Here is a 21,816-nt window from a genome sequence, read left to right on the forward strand (position 1 = left end):
AACAAGACCTGTATTTTTACGTAAGGGGCACGTGAAAGTGCAAAAAAACCAAAACATTTTGCTTTGAATCACTTTTGTATTGAGGTGCAGCAATAAGTCATCACCATGCTACTTGATTTAATAATTCTTCTGGGGAACCTAGCAATAAATACATGTCCACAGCTATAGGCAGTCGGGTCCCTGGCTTATACCTTTTGTAAGTCAGGAGTAAGAATCAGGACGGCCATTTTAATATTCCTGGTGTTAGTGATCTCTCGAAGTTTGGCTAAGTAATGGAAACCGTTGAGAATGTGTATGTTATGTTGTTTTTCCATTCTGGCCTCGGTAGTTTTCTTTTGGAATGTATTAGCAATGACACCCAGTTTGTTAGGGGAAAAGCAGGGGATGATATTTCCCAGCCCTTCATCTCCGTCTTCCCCTTCAGATCTGACACGTAACATTTTGAAAGTGTCCAGTTTCTCCTGGATGTCAAAGATACCACCTTCTTGTTATGTTATCTAGCAGGGTTCCTCTATGTAGTCTCCAGCTTGTCTAAAATAAGGGCTGAGATTTCCAGAGGGGTTGCCCAGACACTTGCCCCAGTTGAGGAAAATCCTAAGTGGTGTGGGGTATGGGAGGACACAGGCCAGACCCTGAAGCAGCTTTCTGACCCAGTAGCCTGGAACTTCCCCCCTGAACGAATTCAGAATCCAGCTGAGGTGGGGAAGTATCTGAAGGAAAACTTCAACAACAATGCTGATGAAAAGAAAAAGCTCATTGCCGTGTGCTGGGTCCTGGCTGCTGGGACCACAGCGTATTTGTATTATAAACCATAAAAATTACCTTTGACACATACCTTTGCTTGTATAAATTGGAAGAAAAGTGTGCCAAAGATCAGATTGACAAAATAAAAAATAGTCTTCGTGAAATGCATACAACACTAGGAGACTCTTTAATAAGAAAGGCCTTTCCAGCCTTATCATAACTATGAGAAAACCCCTGCTACCAAGAAAAATCAAGGATGCTTTGGTACTTAGATGTGTATTGGCAGAAACAGTTCTTGTGGGAAGTAGCAAGAGCTAATTCTAAGAAAAAAAACCTATAAAGGCAGCATCAGTCTCTGAAGGAAAAAATCAACTTGAAGAGCAGTAAAGAAAAAATTTTTGTCAACTTTGGATTTATTTTACTGTTTATGCTGCTGACAGCACTGTAAACTTCATGAGGAAAGAATAGAAAAATGATGTTTGTAAAATTTGCTAGTGACAACACTGCAAATGTCACCATTAAAAGATTTTCAGTCCAACACCTTTTGATTCTCTTGCATTTTCTCCAACTACCCCAGGATGGATTGGATTGAATTGGTATGCTCTGTATGCTTACTGCATGCCTGATGTGATGTGTTAAAAGCCAAAACACTGGAGATTTTCCATTATATTTATAATTTGCTCAGGAGGAAAAAAAATCACCCTAAATGCTTTCTCTTTGAACAATTAGATAAAAGCTTTGTAAGATATTTTCTACCCAGGACTCTATCCTGCTTTTCCTAATGATGGGGGAACTTGGAACAGAAATTAAAGAAGCAAATGGGTTATAAAGAGGCAGAAAGGAATTAGCTTCAGATTTTACCAAAAGGTAAACCCTTGAAATCCCATTATTTTCTAAATAAAGGTGATATGAAATGTCCTTAATTGATAGACTTATGGAATAATTCATAAAAGGAAACTATAAAAATTATTGTGGCATTGTTTTCCACTGAAGGGATTCAAAGAGATGATGAAAAAATAGATGAAATGCCGTATTGAGCCTTGAAAGAATAGCTGTAAAGAAAAAATAGGCAATACTCTACATGACACTGTGGACAGACAACATACGTTGTAATACACATAGGTTTAAATCCTTATTATATTTATGATAACAATTCCTTAGAAATACCAAAATCTTTACACCACAGTAGACTTACCCAGCAAACAAGTAAACCTCTCTAATTCTCTTACAAATTTCATTTATTTAAAGCTTCTGAGACTAGAATATGAAATACTTTTTTCCCCAGTACATCTCAGGTTCTCAAGTTCTGTGTTCAACATCAAATGGGTGAACATAATGAAAGCCACGAGAATCCTGGTAAAGGTAACTATGCAGAAACTGGATGCTGCTGCATTTCACAGGTTTTAATTTTTATGAACTTGGACCTATGGAGCCAATTCACCTTGTCTGCAAGTATTTTATATATCAATGCCAAAATGAGCATAGAGTGCAACACATTGCAATAGAACTAAAGAAAAACTAAACCCCAAGCATTTTATATACATTTAAAATAAACATTAAAATATGTTTACAATCTAAGGCAACAGCTGAATTGAGATGCCTCAAAGATCACTTGAAAGATGATGCCATTGGCAAGAGGAAAACCAAACTGTGAGTGGAACAGAATTTGGGAATCTTGGTAGCGATTAATTATGAACCACTATCAATATCATCCACAGAGAATATCAAATATTTCCAGCAGCAGACAATCCATGTCAGTGCTCCCTAGCTTTTTTAAAACTAATAAAATATCTTAGACCTCCTGAAAATGGGTATCAATGGCGTTCTGGAAAGGGTATCAAATGGCAGATTAATAGAGAAAACATTTCCCCTTAATTGCAAGTTATGAGAGCAAGGATTACGAAAACATATGTGCAAGAAGAGGGTAGTGGGATTCTTGAGGTTTATTAACTAAAAATTTTAAAACGAAAGCGGTGAACGTATGGCTAACAAATGTTATTGGAATATTTTGACTGTTGCTGGTTTGATGGCTGGTGTTCTGGCAAATTCTAACAGGACATATTGCTACATACTAGTGTATGTCAAACATACAACATGCAAACTAGATTCAACCACTGTTATATTTTTTTCCCCTGCATATTACAAACACCTTCAGAGTCCACTGCTATAAGGAGAAGAGAATAGCCCTACCATTAACTGAGTGGGCTAGCAAAATTGAGCACTGCCAAGGAAAATTACCTGAAAATCTGATAAAATTGTGTCTTTGGTTAGGTTAGACCAGTGCACAGCCCAAAGGAAACAAATGGAGAGCAGGTTCAAAACCTGGAGTCTCTGAGATGCTCTGAAAGAAAAACTGACACGTTTGAACTACTTTAACTTCATTTTAAATTTCCTAACTCATTTTAGAAATCAGCAGTACAGAACCAGTATGTGAAAAGACAGGAAAATGATTTGATCAGTCTGTAGGGAAAAAGCAATTCAGTAAAGAGATTGTATCAAAAGAAGGATAAATGCAGATATTATTATGAAGTTAAAGTGGCTAAATGCGACACTTTAGTCGCTGTGCAAACACTGATGTATGACTAGGCACAGGAGTTTTCAAAGCACCTGGTTTGAGACCCAGAGCACCTGGGACAAATTCTTTGGCCTGGCTGAGCTGAGAGATGGGCTTATGGGAGGAGAAAGATGAACACAAAGAGAGCCACAAGTACTGCTGCAGCATGGGCATGCACTGACCATGTTTTCCCCATAGCTGCATGGAGCCAGAGATGAAATCCAGAATCCCTATGCCACATAGAAGTGCAACAGAGGACATACACCAGTGTTGTTTTGGAGATACAAATATTGCTAGAGTGAATAGTTCTCTCTGCAGCTTGTCTTTCTCTCATGGCAATGAAGCTCGATAGACAACGAGCGGTGGGTCCCTAAGCAATCCTCGATGGCCACTAACCACTTACATAACCTTGGGAAATCACACCACTTTACTGTGCTTTTGTCTCTCCTTGTTTGTCTTGCCTGTCTGGAATGGCAAGTTTTAATGTGATTAAAGTAGAGAGTGATTATCTCTTGATCTGTGAGTGTAATATTAGAGTTCCATGCTGGAGTTCCCAAAGTTCTCAGCCAGAGCCACTAGGTGCTGCTGTAATATGAGTAATTAAAATAATAACTATTATTAAGGAAATTATGTACATTCTTTCTATTGACTGTTTCAAAAAGTCTGATAGTCAGAGAAAATCTTATTCTAAACCTGCACATTTTTTGAACAGTAAGAACCAAAAGACCCCATTATTAACTTCACTAGTACTCAAGAACTTTCCCCTTAACTCTTGACACTTTGCAAAGAAAAGCTGCACCTTCCACCATTAAAAAATGCACTGAAGAAATGCATTTTCTTTTCTATTTTGTTTCCATTTTTAAACCCAGTTTCAGCAGTTTGCTATTATGCAAGCTCATCCAAATCACTATATTGCAAAATCCTTGCCAGCTACACAACCATGTACCTTATTTATATATTATTTGAATGCGAACAGAAAGGCAAAGACCTCAGCATGGGAGAGTATGACTTGAATTGCAAATGATTCAATAAATGTATGGTGATTTTACTGAGGCTCAGATTTTGTGTCTGTCACTTTCACAGTCTTCTAAGGAGGTATCATCTTATGTGGTAGTTGACTAGCCACAAACACAGTAGAAGATTAATAAGACTCCATATGAATCACAGTCACTAAATGCTTCTTGTCTGAGAGTATTAAAAAGTCTTTAGACAGCTGCCAGCTATAGCTCAGAGAGCTATATGACTAAAGTGCTATTTCTGAAAGTCTTGGAGTCAGTTCATCTAGCTGGACTTCACAGTGGACAATCCAAAAGGCTATTTATATTTAAAAACAATTTGGCAAGTGTTGTTCATCAAACCAGTTTTCCAGACACAAAGACTCCACTTAATAATTTATTCTTGGATTTACTGCCCTTAAAACGAAGCTAAATGAAATTATTTAGATCATCAGAAGAACAGGTCTGATAAGGCAGTTCTGGATTAATTAGAAGTGATGGAATTTTGCTGTCAAGTTATCTCAAGATCCAAAGTTAGCACAGAAACAAAGTGAAAAACACTAAGAATGTGTGGAAAAAAGTATCAGGAACACTGTACAAGAATTAGAACTTTATGGTAAAATTGGGACAGAATATTCATATTTTATATAAATCCATATTAAAAAGCATTTTAGGAAGGTGCAGTGGTGCCAACACAAACAAAAAATGTATTTTATTCTTACCATTTGAGACTGGCTCCGTGGACAGCCATTGATATCTTCAACCTTTTCATTTGCTAAACAAAAACAGTGAGGGGAAAAGCAAAAGTAAACAATGAGATAAAACTTTCCAACCCCTGGTCAAAAGAAAAAAAAAGAAAAGGAAAGAAAAAAAACCAAACCCAGAAACCTAAAAATCAAAACAGGAAAAAAAAATCCGCAAAAAAGCGGAAAAGGCACAGCAATAAAATGCAGAGGGTTTTGTTGACAGAGAGCTCCTTTCTAAGTACAGCTCAGTCATACAGTAACAACACTCTTGTTAGCAGCAGTTGCTTCCATATGCCAAATCATGCAAAGGGGGAAGTGCGAAGGAGGTCGCTGCTAATTCTTCAGCCCCTGCAAAATAACTGCTGACATGAAATCTTCCACAATTGTCTTTGCAGGGTCAGGATACAGTTTCAAGGAATCCCAGAAAGTATGAGCCACTCCAGCTAACAAAATGCACACATGGGAGACATATGGTTTAATGGAGCATTCATTTCTGACAATTCAAAGTGTGTAAGATACAGTTCTGGCCATTTAAAGTATGGTTAAACAGCAACTTCCAAACATGCTCACATAAACATATTTTTTAATTAAGACAAGGATGAACCACACATATCAGAGACATATGGACCCAGTCAAATTGTATTATTCAGGGTTCATCTTATTGTTAAATACATTCAGCTTGAATTATATATTCCCCCATGCAAGGAGTCAGCTCGCAGTGCTTCCCTCAGCCCTGGTCTTACCGATGATCTGGATGATTTCTGCTAGCAGAACTCCATCCGCAATGTCCTGTTGCAAATCCTTGATCAACCGCTTGTGGCCAGATTTTGCTAGGTAGTGGTTAGCCCAGTCAGTGTAAATCTGCAGAGCAGAGCAGGAGGGCAAGGGGAAGAAGGGGAAGAGAGGAAAAAAGACAATAAAAAGTCTTAAAACAAATGTTGGCTTACATAGCAGAACTATTCTGGAACACATTCCCATTTAAGAAGTCAGCACCAAGGGAAACAATTTTAATGTGTTTTTTGACTTCCCCCCCCCCCCCCCCCTAACGGCCATGCCCCTCCCCCTGCCATCCTCTGTTTTATTTTAGCTTCAAATGATTCAGGCTGTTTCATGAGGGTTCAAACTTTCTGTGACCGAGCAAAATTCCCCTTATGACTGTAAAGGAAACTCCTGTCATAAATCAATCACATCTACCACAATTCCACCTCCCACCACACTTATACCTCCATGCATGCCCCGCCAACAATGTTCATACTCTGGGGCTGTCTAAGAGAAAGTGATAGCAGAGACATGTGCCTGTGTTTGGCTAAGGATTAACTGGGGTGTTGCTGGTGTTCCTGCGCCCAGTGATGCCTCTGTAACACTTATGCAGTAATCACTGTGTCCCACTGCCCAGGGACAGGTCGTTTGCCCCCTTGCCTGCACTTCAAAGTGCTTTAATGTGCACAGAGGAGACTGAGAGCACCAGATGCACAGTATCACTGGGATTAGAGTTTATATATTCTGGAAATATGCTGTGCCCTTTCTTTGCCTAAAGAGGATTGGGAAATGGTGAGATTGAGCAGCACCAAACACTTAGCAACAAAAAATGGCAGTTATCAACAAAAGGTTGAAAAGGACCAGCTGAATGACATCCTCCAAAATAAGGGAGGAGAGGAGTGTGAAGAGAGAGGTGGAAGGCATTTCATAAGGTGCATATGTACACAGAGTATTTGGTAACACCCCCAGCACACACACAAGCAGAACCAGTTCACTTAAGGCGGGAGAAGAGGAACAGACACCTTCCCCTTTACACTGAAGGAGAGTGCCCCCCAAGAGCTTCTCACACCATACTGGGGTGTCCCAGCAAGCAGAGGGAGCCCATGCTAATGGAGATTGGCAGGGGGTGTCACACAGCAGGAGGGTATCCGTGGCCCTTGGCAGCCAACCCTGGCTCCCTTTTGCAGGGTGTCTGTGACCTCTTTCCTCACTCCAGAAAACAGGACTTGTATAGAACCTCCCAAACCTCCCACTGTCGTGGGATGATACCAGTGAGAGAAAGCACATATGAATTACAGTACCACCATGTGAGTAAATAAAATAACTAAGAGTTGTTCTCTGCTGAGAATATTGTTTGAAAATGTTGAAACTGCACCTTTTTCATTAAAAAAAAAACCAACTTACTTTATAAACATCCTTTTATCTAACCTCATAGACCCTTGGGAGAGGAAGGGGTCAGAATCCCATTTTGTGAAGAGAGAAACAGAGGCCAAAGCCATTTACTTGCTTATTTCATCAAGGAAATCTGTGGCAGAGCCAGGGTGGGAAAACAGATTCAATTCCCAGCCCAGAGCCTAACCCAGAGAACCGCCATCTGCTTTTCACCCTACAAAAGTATCACTACTTAGTCCATGTTCACCTGCTAAGGACTCCTTCACTACCTGAGTACCTTTGCCACAGATTTTCAACCTCTTTACTGACGAGAGAAAAATAAAACTTATTTGGTCTACTCTATTTCTTCTCATATTCTTGCAGGTGGATCACCAGTTGATTTGCCACAGCTTTCTTGATAGCTTTAGAACTTTAAATAACTCCACAGAATTAAACTGTGGAAGTGGATTCACCCTCCCATAGTCAAAGGATGCTACTGTTAAATGGGGCCTTTCATCTCCCTGCTACACTCAGAAGTCCACTTGAGTCCCCTGTGTTTTCACTGATTTCATATTCTTTTTTCCCTATTACAGCTGAGTAACATAAAAGGCTCCATTAAAATGTTTTATTTTAAAGCAAACTGTAGCTAAGAAAGTGTTTCTTCAACTGTATAATCATATAGAGTGAAATGTGGGGTCTCTATAAAGATTGTATGAACACATATTTAAAATAATATGAAACCATGATGATAAAAGACATACCACACCCATATCATCATATATTCCCTACTACTACTATTTCAACTTCAGTCATTCTTTTAAAGTAATGTTTCAAAAATACTCTCTATTAATACAAGCAGAACTATTTTCTGTATTCCAATGAAACTGATCCACTGGAACATACAAAATTTAATACCACTAGTATTATTTTAGGTTAGTTTCATATTACAAATAAAAATACCAGGCATTTCCTTTTTCATTTGTCACACCCTCACATAATCGGGTGTATCAGTCCTAATTCTGACTACAATTTGAACTATCCTCCCACTAAGCAGACAAGGACATTTCAGTACAGCAGCTGCTTTGCAAGTGTCTAGTATTCAAAGAATGGACTTCACTAATCCATCCACCCCCTTCATAATTCTCTTTTCTCATTAATTTAAAAGTGATAAGCATAAAGAATGCAAACAGTGTTTTGTAAGCAAAGGCTGATTATCCACACCATACCAAATTTTTTCTGATGGTCAGCATTTGATAGTCATGCAATGGTACAAAAACAGTACTGGGAGGAGGCGGTGTTAAAAAAGGAGTCTTTTCACTTCAAATGTATTCTAAAAACATCAGGAAGGCAAAGATTTATTGATGGAGACAATATAGCAAACCAACACCTAATTGGCAACGGAATGTCCCATTTTATTTCCTCTCTTTCTGTAGGAAATACCACTTGCTTCTGTTTCCCCCCTTCCCCATAGGATGCCTTTCTCATTCATCTCATTCTTCTGGGGACCCAATTGGTCAGGAGTCTTGCAAAAAATGAAAAGCATGTAGGTGGACACATGAAATTGCAAGAATGCACACATGCCACTATAATCTTTTTACATTAAATTCTCTGATGTAAATATAATGAGAAATAGACTCCCCCCTTCACAGCTTTTAAGAATCAATGCATCTCGTAAGTTTTATCTTTAAATCCTTGGGAAAGTGTAAAGCTCCAGTGTGCATCATTCACAATACTCAGCTATCAAAGGAGAAAACTCAGAACAGAAGATAAAAAATCAGTAATTTCATGCAAGTCTGCCTTTTATGAGTGCTCCCCTTCCACTGGATGCAGAGTAGCTCTAAGGAGGAGCTGTGCATGCTCCCCCTCTTAGAACTAGCAATAGATCATGACATCTTGCATTAATTGTGCAGCAATGTTTCCCCAAAATCCTCTTATGTTGGATTTTTCTATAATGAGGCTGTTTCAGAGAGAAACACAGACATGAGAGTTAGTTGTTGCAACACTTCCTCCCCTCTTCACTGCTCCAGTAACCCTGCGCTACAGCCACACACTGGGCCGGGTTGCTGACTTACTCATTTCTTCCCCAGGCTTCCTCTCCTACCACCCTGCTTTACAGGCACGTCTGACCGGGAGGGCTCCGCTGCAGCGCTAGATGTGTCTGCTGGCAGCGGCCGGGACAGCCGCTGGTACCTGCCAGGCGGAGCACCGGGCTCAGCAGCGCGATAACGGAGCAGACCTGACGCTGTGTTTGTGTGGTCCGAGCCCCCTGCCAAGCCTGGTGATTTAACTGCTCGCAGCACGGAACGGGATTCAGCAGGACAATCCGAGCCCGGGCACAGGCTGCTCATGTTAACGGCGGTTTCCCCCAGCATTCCTCAACTGCTCGTCATGCTAACCTTCAACGGAGTAGAGGAAATCAACCCTGATACCCAAATATAGTTATGAACTTCACCTCGATACTTCACATGTAGCTATAAGGAGAACAGTAGAGCTGCTTGGCAGGATCCGTAATGAAGCATAACACTTGGTAATGCGGTAGCTTAATGAAGTGAAAAAGAGAGAGGATCTCACAGGTTACTGCCTTTTTAGAAAATGTTTAACCATAAATCATGTAATACACATCAGGCAGTGATATAAAGCATCCTCTGTAAAACTAATGCAGAAATGTTACTGCCCACAATCAATGCCAAGTGGGAAATGTCAGATGGGTTTCAGAAGTGCAGTCAGCTTAATGCAATAATAATGCATGACACTTTGTCAGTGTCTTTAACTGGATCAGCTCAACATGCTTTCCAGACATAAATAAGATCACCCCTTCTATTTATTATTACTGTAGATGTGAGGAAACTGAGGCATAAAGGCTGCTTTTTGATGTGGCTCACTCAAGGGCAAACAGCTGGGAATACATCCCAGGTATGCTGAGTTTAAAATAATTTCTTCTCTGAGCTTTTATATCAGGTAGTTTTATAAAAATGCTTGGTGGGAAAATGCATATTCCAAGAATTTGGATCCTTCTTGATATTTTTTTTTATGTTTGCTACAGAATATAGAATCTCAGCTCTGAAAATGGTCTCCTGTTGCTACTGAGAAGATGGCTTTCCATATGCCTCTGTCACTCCCTTATGTGCCAGTGCTGCTGCTGAGGGAGAACAGCAGTTGCTGCCAATTGAGGTACACTAAGACCATGACAGATTTCCATGCCATTTAGGAGCATAGGTTAATTTTCAAAAATATTTAATATTTTTCCACTAAAAGAAAAAGATATGTGGAATTAACAGACAGAATCCAGTTCTCATCACTTGTCCTTTGAAATATTCTGTAGGAGACAACTGCATCCTCATTCATTAGCGTGGCAGACTTGAAATGCTGTCCTCCAATGCTCACTATCATGAGCCTCTTTGGGGGTGAGGAGGCTTTTAAGAACTCCATTTCCCAAAAGGAATCTGTAGATAACAGCAAACTTCTCACAGATTTTTCTCTAGTGTTTATCTTGTGACAAGAGTTTGAGAAATGGAAAGAATATTTATCTATTAAAAAATAAAAAATGTTGCTAGAAGTTTACCTGGGTTGCAATATTTCACAGCAATACAAAGTGCTACTTCTTGGCAGAGCAGGAGTCTGTCTTTTATTTTATGTTTGGATTATATCAATACATTTCATAATTTTTTTTTTCTTTACAAAAAATGGACTAAAGGAATATGAAACTATTAAATAGCCCCAAGACTAGAATTTTAACAGTCAGCCAAAGTGGAAATATGCAACTGTTAACTTAATAAAAGGGTTACATGACTTTCTAGTGTAATGTTTTCACTCTACTTCAAATGTGGATAGTTGACAGCACTTAAGAGCTTTTCACCCGTGGACACTTTTTCAAATTGCACTTGAAAAAGACAAGATTGATGAGTTGTTTCTGTTTTTCTCCAGTATGCTACAAAGTGGGCTGCAAGGGCTGTGTATCTATTTCTTGGGAGGTTTTCCAGTGTGTGGCCTACCCTGGATGCTGAATACCCAACAGAGCCGACGTAACAGTCCCAGAGTCCCTGTGAAGAGGATTTGCCAGAGGAGAGGGCATGACCACAACTTTATTTCAACTTAGCTATTCTTGGCTAATAAATTGTGGGTAGCAAAGCACGTGTTGGAGTGTCCCTGAAGCAGTTTGTATTTATAAAGAGAAGCTGGGTAACACATTGATAATTGTTAGAACAGGGTGAGGAAATCAGATTGCAAAGAGATGCCTTTCTCCTTCCCACTGCCTATACATTAAGGAAAACTCAACTTGAAAGCAGGATCTGACCTTTTAAATATTTTCTTATTGAAGGTTATGCCTCTGGGATGCAAAAGAATAATTTATTAGTTTCAGTCCTCCACTTAGCAAGTAAAAAGGCTAACTTTGAAAACAATGGTTCACATTTAGACTGCCATAAGAGACAGATGAACCATTCAATTTATGTCTTGATTTAATTGGCTATAGAAAATACTCTGAAATTCATTTGCTATTAAGTAAATCTAGGGTCTGGGGGGGTGGCACTTTTTGTAACATTAAGCAAATTATGTGAGAAAGAAAAATATTTACACAATTAAAAATATATAGCCATAAAATGAAACTAGAATGACTTAGTTTATAGGCAAGATGGAAACCAATGCACTTTATTTAACAAAATGAAATGAGTATGAAATGACATTCCACAAATGCTGCTTCTGAATCCCACTAAGCAAATGAGAACAATTATGAGTTAAGGAATAGAAACCACTTAGAGGCATACATGCCAATTAACCAAAATGTCAGAATCCCTGTAGTACAATTCTATTTTGTAAATAGCAGCATATATCCATCAACACTATTCAGAAGTTTACAGATAAAAACACAATTAAACAAAACTCCACTAATCCCAGCTAAGAAAATTAGTATAAACAATACTCTTCAACAATCACTGGCAAACTTTAGATGACTTACCCAACTTTAAGGGGGCTGTTTTATATTTCCAAGTTTCACTCAGAGTTTGTGATCTAATCACTGAAGTAACATTAGTACTGGTTTACTGTGTTCCCTTTCTACTCATTTCTTCCCAAATCCCAACTCAGAATTAATCTAACATGTATGTTTGAGGCCAGTACTCACCAATGGCACAGGGGCAATACTTTTGATGGACGGTAACAGTATAAGCTTCTTTGAATGTATATTTGTGTGTGTGTGTGTATTTGTGTGTAAGGTTCACTGAGTAATTTGTATATTGGCCCAGATAAAAATCCCACTCTTTATAGAATAAATTCACTTTTTCATACTTTGAAAAGAATCATACTGATTTGCTGGACAGTTTAATCATATAGTTCTGTTGATTGGCTTCAGCCTAGTGCAATAGCAATAAAATGCCACTGGAAGGAGCCAGATATTCGTCCTGAAGCTGCAGGGACCCTGAACAGGCAGCTGCTTCTCTACAGGCTTGTGCTGTGGGGAAGGAGTTCTTGTCAACGGAGCAACAGCACCCCAGTTATTAACATTGGCATCAAGCTTCCTGAATTATCAGGAGACAATATTAAGTGCCACCCACACAAAACAATCCTCCAAAGCAGTCAACCTTGAGACTTTCTGATATAAATTCACCATATATTTGTTCATACAACTTTGGAACTATTTCTTAGATATAGATATGGATAAGATATATAGATATCAATATATATCTATATATGTGTGTGTTTATATATATATAATCTTTAAAGTAAATTTCAGCATCCATTTAGTGAAAGTACAATAAAATAAAGGATCTATTATTCAATGCAGCTTTTACATAAAACATTGATTTAAACTAGTATCTCAGATAATTTTATTACAGTAAGGAAGACCAGGATTACCCCATGGGCATAAGTGTTACACCTAGAGACACCACTAAGAAGGTTTCAACATTTTAGTTCAGATAAGGAGTGTGATTCTAAAGGCAGTCTCCTATCACTTGGGCTCTCTCAAAGGTCACCTTCCTATGAAAAAAAAAAAAAAAGAAAAAGAAAGATGTGCTTCAAGAAAGCCATGCTTCTAATTTTATGGGTATCCAGGATAGTAGAGGCCCCATTTGTGTGAATCTTGTGTCTCATAAATGTCTTGTTAGTGCCAGGATAAGTTTCATGACCAGTCCTGTATTCACTTTAATAAAGAAACCCACAGTATGCAGAGTTAAGTTTCCTGTAAGGGGAAAAATTAACTGAATTTGAACAGGTTTCCTTTACAGCTCACCAGTATAACAAAACAGATGAATGGAGAAGACTTCTACAACCTCAGCAGACAGCATGAAATAATTTTGAACACAAAACCATTATTGCTTTGTTGATTCATTTTTTGTTCACAAGCAAAAAGCCACTCTTGCTATCAAACAGACCATTCCTGGGTGAACACCTGCCTCTGCAAATCAGCAATGGGGCTCCTCACATGGAGCTGAGAAGATTCCACTGTGAAACTACTCCATATTTTCCATCAAAGCTCATTTTAAGGATTTATAACTTGGACAGGGAGATTCTTTCCACACTACAATTTGGCATTAAAGAACTTGGCCCAGGGATCAAAATAACCCTCTCTGCCAGCACTTCTTTTTAAGTGTGGAAAAGCAAATTTCTGATATATAAAAATGCAAAAATATTAAGACATACATTTGTTCTCTTTTTGTGAGAAAACAGTAGCAGATAAGATTGTAACTAACTTTAAATATAGAGTCTTCAGCACTTTTTGAGGCTTAGAAAACTAATTTAAATTGTCTAATTTCCTCTCATCTTGAAGAATAGTTTTACAAATCAAACTAAACAACATACACTGCTTTCTGAGCTACATATTTTATAACAAGATGTTTTAATTCCTGGTTAATTTCTCTCTGTGCTTTGATGTTTAAAAGTTGTTTTTCACCAACTCTACGATTTTAATATCAGTAATGGTCTTGCGCATATTTAGAACACCACTGAGGTGCTATAGGTAACACAACAATATTAAGTAAGCTAATGATTTCAAGTGGTGTGATCTGAGACTTTTACTGTTATTAACCTCTAGTAAAACAGGTCTTGGTGCGAGAATTGTAATGATCATGTGTGCAACTGCTTTGCCTTTTGCTACCTATCTGAACTTAGGAAAATGAAATCTTGTTTACACAGATGACAGCCTATACTTACACTTCTGCAGTCAAGAAATGCAGTGTTTCAAGGACTTGAAAGACTAAAAATGCAGCTTGGTACAATTGGGATACCACTTCAGACATTTCCTTTTTTTCCTTTGATCACCATTGAAAGTACTGCCCATAATAAGTACCTGCCCATTCTGATTATAATAATACTTAAATTTACAATCAACCAGCACAATTAATTTTACGTGTGAAGCAGATTCTGTCAGTTGATATTCTTAAACAATAAAGAGAAGAAAATAATCTTATCATAGTTACGACAACAGAAGACTTTTCATCCCAAATGGGAATCAATGTTACAATCTTTCTCATTTCTTAATGAAAGAAATATACATATACACCTTCTGTAACACAACCAGATTTGGAAGGATCATACAATGGAAAGAAAAAGGTTCTAGATTCCTACTAAAGATGTTCTGAACACCCTTTCTTTCTATCATAAAAGGTGCCTAAATGTCTCTAGGGAATGCTTGGGCTACACATCACATGAGAAGAGGCAGTGTCTCGCAGAGTTTGTGACCTGAGGGTTTTCATTCACTGTTCAATCTGCAGTCTCCCACCCATGTCTTCTACCAGATTTTGATTCTTCTACACCCTTTTATAGGACCACAGCACCCCCCAAAATAGCCCCAAAGATTTGTGATTCATGATTCACAATTTTTTCACACATGATTCACCTCTGAAGACAATGAAACTCCCTTCTTTTATGACACAAAATGGTGCTTTTGTGTTGAGGTTTGTTCTCTGGGTCCTCATGACTGCCCATACACAGGGCCCTCTTCCTCAAGGGACTGCTTTCCACATCTGCAACTCTTCATTCACTGTCCTATATTTTCTTTTAAAATACACATTCTGGTGATACTGTGTCTCTTGGATGACAGACTAGGAATGAAGGATAAAGATTGACTAACTCACTTTAAAGGGCCACTGCCTGTAAATTTAATTAAATCCGTATCTTCCACCTCCCACACAATCACCCCTTGGGACTAAAGGCTTCTGTAAAGGATTAGGAAGGGGATACTCTCATTGCAGCCACACCACTATACAGAAAATAATTCAAGATTTGGGAAGTTGTGAGCAGGAAGCAGATGAGGAAGAAAGGGACTCACTGAAAACACAAACAAATAACTCTGTTGGCTAGAGATTATAGCATTCATTTTGGACAGAAGTGATTATGCTCCAGCCGTTCCTTCCAAGAGCCTTTCTGTATTTGGTTCTACTAATGTAAGTAAGAAACAAAAATGATCCAGTAAAAGAAGCATCATGCCTCCTCTCAAATGAGTCCCTAATGCAGCTGCCTACCACCTTGTGTCCCATCCCATGTCAGGCTCAGTTGTTTTCTGGGACTGTGGTGCTGTACGGCACTAATGGCACCAGTAGGTCGCTCCTCAGGTAGCTCTGAGAAGGCTGGCATTTCGGGACAGCCCACACAGCTGTTTAATCATTCACAGGCATATGGAGTATTATTTTGGGGACTTCTGTTGACACTCCTCCATTTAGTCTACTTTTTTAGAACAAGAAAAAAATTTTTTCTGACCTTTCCCATTAACCTCCTAACTCTCTGATAACATAAGAAACAAGATAAACTAAACATGCTATCTTTTATTTTTTAATTGAAAAAGGAAATACTTATTGCTGATGAATAATAAATATTTCATTCCGAAACGCTGGCAAGTGTTAGAGCTTTTTCCCCAGCTGTAAATTTTGTTAAAGTAGGCAGGTGCTTATTTCACCTGCCCTTTAAATAAACCTTGCTGGCAAGGTACTTTACTCTGTGAAGCCAACGCAGCTTCTGAGCATTCTCAGAGGTACAATTTCATGTCTGTACAGATCCTTAATGTAAAAACCTGGAATGGCTATGGACGGAACATGAGCACTGCCAAAATAGACAGCTGCTGAGTGGGAGTTCTGAGGATGAGAATGATAGATATAGACACCTAAAATGCAAGTGAGATAGGTCATAGGAACAAAAATTCTTTGGGGGAGGAGGGAAGGTCATATTTCAGGAATTACTGTACAAAGGATATCCTTTGTTAAAAGTCCAACCATTTCCTACATTACTTAGTGCATAAGTAATAACAGAGGATTGCAATTTTTTAATAGCACTTGCTGAATGTCTCTCATTTGATGTAAATGTAAGGACAAATGCTTTGGAGGAACTTCCTGAGACTATAAAGAACCCTAATGCTTTTTTTTTTTTTTTTTTTTTTTTTTTTTTCTTAAGAATTTATGCATTTGGGAACTTCAACTTGGAGTGGAAAGTGAAGTTTAAAATTTTATGAAACTGGTATACCTCTCAAGTTGTTCAGTCCCACAGAGAGGCTTCTCAAACTTTGCACCAGATGGCTTTGCTCTCACTTTCCCTGGACAGTTTAATGTTACTCCACTATCAGGAATAAAATCCTATACTTACACCAGTGTTTCATTTTATGTTACTGTCATTATCTTGTTGCAGGTTATAATGGTATTGGCATTATCTGCCTAATAATTACTCTTGAGTCACAGCAGTAAAACTCTTTTAAGTCTCAAGCTCTGATCTAGAGTCTGCTGAACTACTTATGCTTCATCTGTGTCTCTTTGCCCGAAAAATGATGTTCCATACATTAAAAAAGAATGAAAGTGGACAAATGGGTTCTCTAATTTGTGGTTTTACAGTAAAAAAAATCCCATCTCAGCTAGATAGATTAAATGCACCTCTCCATAATTTATATATATATCTATCTAATTTATTGTGTAGATGAATGTACTGTATTCCTTCAACTTCTAATCCACAGAAGCATTCTCTTATAAACAACTGTTTATACCACAGTGCAAAATAGGTGACTTTGTTACATGTCAAACAAGCTTGCAGGATTTGAATCCCAAAGGAACACTCTAAAATGTCTGAAAATACCACAGTAAAAGATTGTATTTTAGTGTACAAATTATAAAGTGTCTTGTACTGTAGGCCATTAAAAAATATTACATTCTAAAAATAGCATTTAAAATGCTCACAGTGATATTCAGAGGTACAACACATTTCTGTAAATAATTAAGAACAATATATTTCAATTAATTGTGTCAGCATGCTCCAAATTCCAATCACACAACAGCCACAGTGGTACAGAGGGCACAAGACAGTACTTCATAATCAGCGTTGAGATGATATTCAACCAACAAAGTACCCATAAACTAAGGAACCCATCTGAATGTACCTGATGCAAAGCAAAGGTTATTTAAAAACAATAGCATGCACAGGTATTTGCATATTGTCCATTCTTTGCAAAACAAATATTTACAAGTTTATTGGGTATTCCGGTTTACATGAGAGGTTCACGCATGTCCTTCAGCAGTTACTAGGTAAAACTTTTTTTAAAAAAGCACAAAACCGGGAAACCTACAGTGCGCATGAGGATGGATTGACCCTGAAGACACAGGAAGAAAGCCAAGAATTGAGAAGATTTCTTAAATCCACAGGTAGATAGTATGATTATCATCTAATGGTTTTAGCTATATATATTCCAGTCCTTGAATATACACTATGTAAGCAGAGTTCCCAAAGAATCTAACAACTAAATGAACAGCAAAATCATGTGAATAGAGGCAACAAAAATCAGGGAAGGCATGATGTTGAAGCACGACCTGTAGAGTTGTGTAAATCCTCATCTATGTACACATCCCTCCTGGTGCCCTTCATGGGAACAGGCAGTGCAAACACCTCAAAGTAGCTATGGCTTGCTCAGTTTCTTACGTTGTTTTTTCAACTAACCAGACCATCTGACATTGGCACAAGTGAACCTTTTTTTGTGGAAAGCTGTCAGAATCAGCATTTGCAGGGAAACCCAAACACTTTTAAACAAACTTCGTGTATTTATTCACTTAAAGTCAGGAGGCAGAACAAAGGCTTAAAGCAACAAACAGAGTTAGGTTTTTCCCCCCATTGCCTGTTTTCAATGTTCCTTGAAAGCATTTAAAAAGTCACTTTACTCTGCTCTCTGTTCCTGGCTGGAAGGAGCTGGCGTCTTTTCTCCTGTCACTCTGACTGTGGAGTATTTACAGAGCCATGACAGACACTACATGGCTTACTCCACTCCAAACCTGCCCACGGGCCCCTTGAAGTAGAAATGCACTCAAACCCTGAAGCAGTTCATGGGGATCCAGGAGATGCAGGGCCTCCATAACCACCTCTCCTGTGTAAACTGATTGGAAGTGCTCTGTCCCTTAAAACAGCAACCTTTCAAAATCAGTGTGTATCCTATTTTTGTCTTTCTGTACCTACAAGCTCTTACTGATGCTTCTACTTTCTAGCATCATCATTTTTTAGCTTTAAGATGCCCTTTAGTCTTACTCTCTACACTCATCTTTGGAAGAGCAAATTGCCCTCAGCCTGAAGAGGGCAAAGACAGAAAATATTTCCATATAATTACTTCTCCTCTTTGTGCATGAAAAATCATTTTTGCCATCACTTCTTGTCATATTCTCGACAGACCTTGTATATGATTCTGCCTTGAAGCCAGAACGAGTGGCTGTCGGAAACTTGGATGGCCTCAAAACATCTTCCTGCAGAACTGTTTTATCTTCTGTATAACAGTGTAAACCGACTTACTGTAAGCATGATGCCTTAAAAACAGTCCACTGATTCATGGAGGTCTGCTATATGATGTGTTGTAAATCTTAAAATAAGGAGGGAATATTTCATATGACATCAAATATTGAGAACTAAGGAAGAAAACAATTAGGAAAGAAGATATCCTTTGATAAAATATTCTTATATCATATTTTTCATTACTGCTTTTTCCCTTAAGAGACAAGGTTGATATCTTTTACGTTTTCTCTGTGAAGATACATCTAAATTTAGAGATAAGGTGAGACAGCTAGGAATAGAGTTTTGCTAGGAGCAAAAGCAAATGAAAGGTTTTCAGATATTCAAATAAATCTGGCAGAATGATTTTGAGAAAAATGTTTTTGTTGAGATGATATACAAAGAAAAATGGGCTGCCTAGAAGAAGCAGAGACAAAACTCAGGGTCAGAAAAACCGCTGCAGAAAACAACCCCCAAAATCACAGAATAACCTGAATAGTATCAATGTGCAGAATAACTAAACACTTCATGTTAAGATTGTGGCTTAAATAATCTTGGGATAGAGGAAAGGAGATCGGCCTGGATTATTTGGGTATTTTCCCTTTTAAGATAGAAAAGTGTCATAAATCCACATAAGGTAGAAAATGAGATTTAAAAATTCCTCTTTTTTTCTTTTTGCCAGGAATAGCCTACTAAAATCTGAATATTTTACTAGCTATTCAAGCCAAAGGGCTAGGAATGTGCCTCAGTAAATCCGTTTACTAGCAGGACAGTCAATGTCATGGCATCAAGTACAGGCAAGAACCTCTTCCCTTCCCTCAAGAACATCCAACTGCAGCATATACTGATGCAAAAAATAAATAACATTCCTCTCCTGACAAAGGATTAAAACACATTCATCTGTTTTCAGCTGGATATTTCTAATGAAATTAGAATTCCCCATTTCTAGGGTTTGGCCTCCCCCTACCTGTACCACAAGAAAGCAGAAGTATCTCCACTGAAGACAACATATAAACAGAAGAATTGTTGCATTTAGGGTAAGAAGTAGTGCCTGGAGCTAAACAAACCAACCAACCAACCAACCAACCAACCACATCCCCCCTTGGCACTGCTGAGCAAATTGAAGCGTTCATCACAGCTTATTGTAAGCTTATGGTACTAATGAGTATCTGATGCTCTGCCTAGTTTGCAGATACTTAGAAAGCTGCCTTGTTTCTGTGCTGGATCAATTGCTTCACTAATGCCATTCAAAACTTTGTTCTGCCCTAATCCTTTTTCATGTGGAATTAGGTGGAATGAACTGCTTTCTCTAACATTGTCATCTTTGCCAGGCATCCAAATCAGTTCAAGGCAGGAAGACGAAGCCCAGCACTCCCAGAAGCCCAGCAAAACGTGAGAAGGGAGCTCCGGGGACAGGGGATGGCACTGAGGCCACCGGGTGAGTCGGGGAAAGCACTTATGTGCAGGACGTGCTGTGACTAACCCTGCTGGAGAAGGAGCGTCGCCTCCCACCCCCACATCATGCGAGTCACTCATCCCACGGACCAGTGACACACAGGATGCAGGAGAGCACTAACAGCCGGCATTTACACAGGAAGACACCTATGGAAAAGCAGGGCTGCGTCCAACAGTGGCCCACACTCCCAGCTCAGTTCTGTGACCTCTGCTGCTCCCATGCCTGAGGGGCTCAGAGCAATAAATGCACCAACTAGTTGCAACAGTATAATATATATTATGTATCAAATAATGTATAATATAATAGCATTGCCTCACTATGCTGCAGTATTTCTGATTTTTGCATATTTGATTATATATTCATATTTGATTTATTTATACTTATATGCATATTCCATACCAGTTTGTCTGATATGGAAATAAATATGGCTGATCACTTAAAGTTGGCAGTATTTAGGAACCAGATATTTTCCCCCAAAATGCAGGCATCTAGCCTGAGATAGGCATCTAGGCTCCATCAACAGCCTGTACCAAAAGAAACTGTGAAGCAGTTTAACCCAAGCAGGACAGGAGCGTAATACAAGAAGAACGAATTCCTCTCTGAAGTTAAATTCCTATTTTTTTAGGGGACAAAAACTAGTGAGACTAATCCCACATGTAGTGCATGGCAATCTTAAAACTCAAATTTTGTGGTTGACTCTGGAGCATCTGGTTGAAAAAGTGGAATAGGAGAGTCTGTAGAAAAAGTGCACAGCAGATACTCATGGTTCCTCACAGTTTTAGTGCAGTCTTTGCTAATTTATCTGTTGATTTCTAATGGAGCAAGACTGAATGGGGTACATCTGTTCTGTGTTGACTTGTTCCTGCAAAGGGACAGCAGGAATTTGCAAAGCAGGAGCTTATGGAGATGCAAATATTCCAGGAAGGCCACACTCCTGGAATATGGATATGGATAAACATCTGTATCTCACTATCTCACTGTCTCTTTTTTTGTTTTTCTACCTGCACAATCAAAAAGTATCCCAGGCCTGGCACATATATTGGTACAAACAAGCTGATCACACATTCAAAAAAGTGGTCACATATTTAGTAGGAACAGAAGGCTAGAAATAAAAATACAGAAAAAGATGTTGAGAACAGGATTTCATGATATAGAAAGACCTCTGTTTGGGGGTTTGTCTCACTGAAGGAGGTGTTGTGGGGAGAGAAGTCAGAATATATATCTAAGCAAGTACCTAATAACTTGATAGAGCATAGAAATGCAGTCAACTGCTTCTAGCAAATTCAGTTTATTCCATCTATGGAAATATAAAAAACTAAATACGAGGAATAAAGTAACAACAGTGACTTACTCTAGAGCTATCCATCCTTTCAATATAAAAATATAAACATATCACTATTAATACATGTATATGACATACACAGAGCACATACAGATAACACAAGAAATTGCTTTCATTCTCCTCTAATCCTGAGC

At 38.6% G+C, this 21,816-nt stretch overlaps 1 protein-coding gene across 2 annotated transcripts in view; it reads right to left on the reverse strand.

Moving 5' to 3' along the window:
* The window catches only part of NAV3 (neuron navigator 3), a gene marked incomplete at both ends in the record, with an annotated part of 256,615 nt that overhangs the window by 176,579 nt on the left and 58,220 nt on the right, over positions 1-21,816 (reverse strand). For both annotated transcript variants that reach the window (XM_082281105.1, XM_082281104.1), the window contains 2 exons: positions 5,016-5,068; positions 5,783-5,900. In XM_082281105.1, the coding sequence (XP_082137231.1) occupies positions 5,016-5,068; positions 5,783-5,900 (171 nt within the window). The remainder of the gene's footprint in view (positions 1-5,015; positions 5,069-5,782; positions 5,901-21,816) is intronic.

This window comes from Coloeus monedula (assembly GCF_965178545.1).
Source record: "Coloeus monedula genome assembly, chromosome: 4".
Taxonomy (NCBI): domain Eukaryota; kingdom Metazoa; phylum Chordata; class Aves; order Passeriformes; family Corvidae; genus Coloeus; species Coloeus monedula.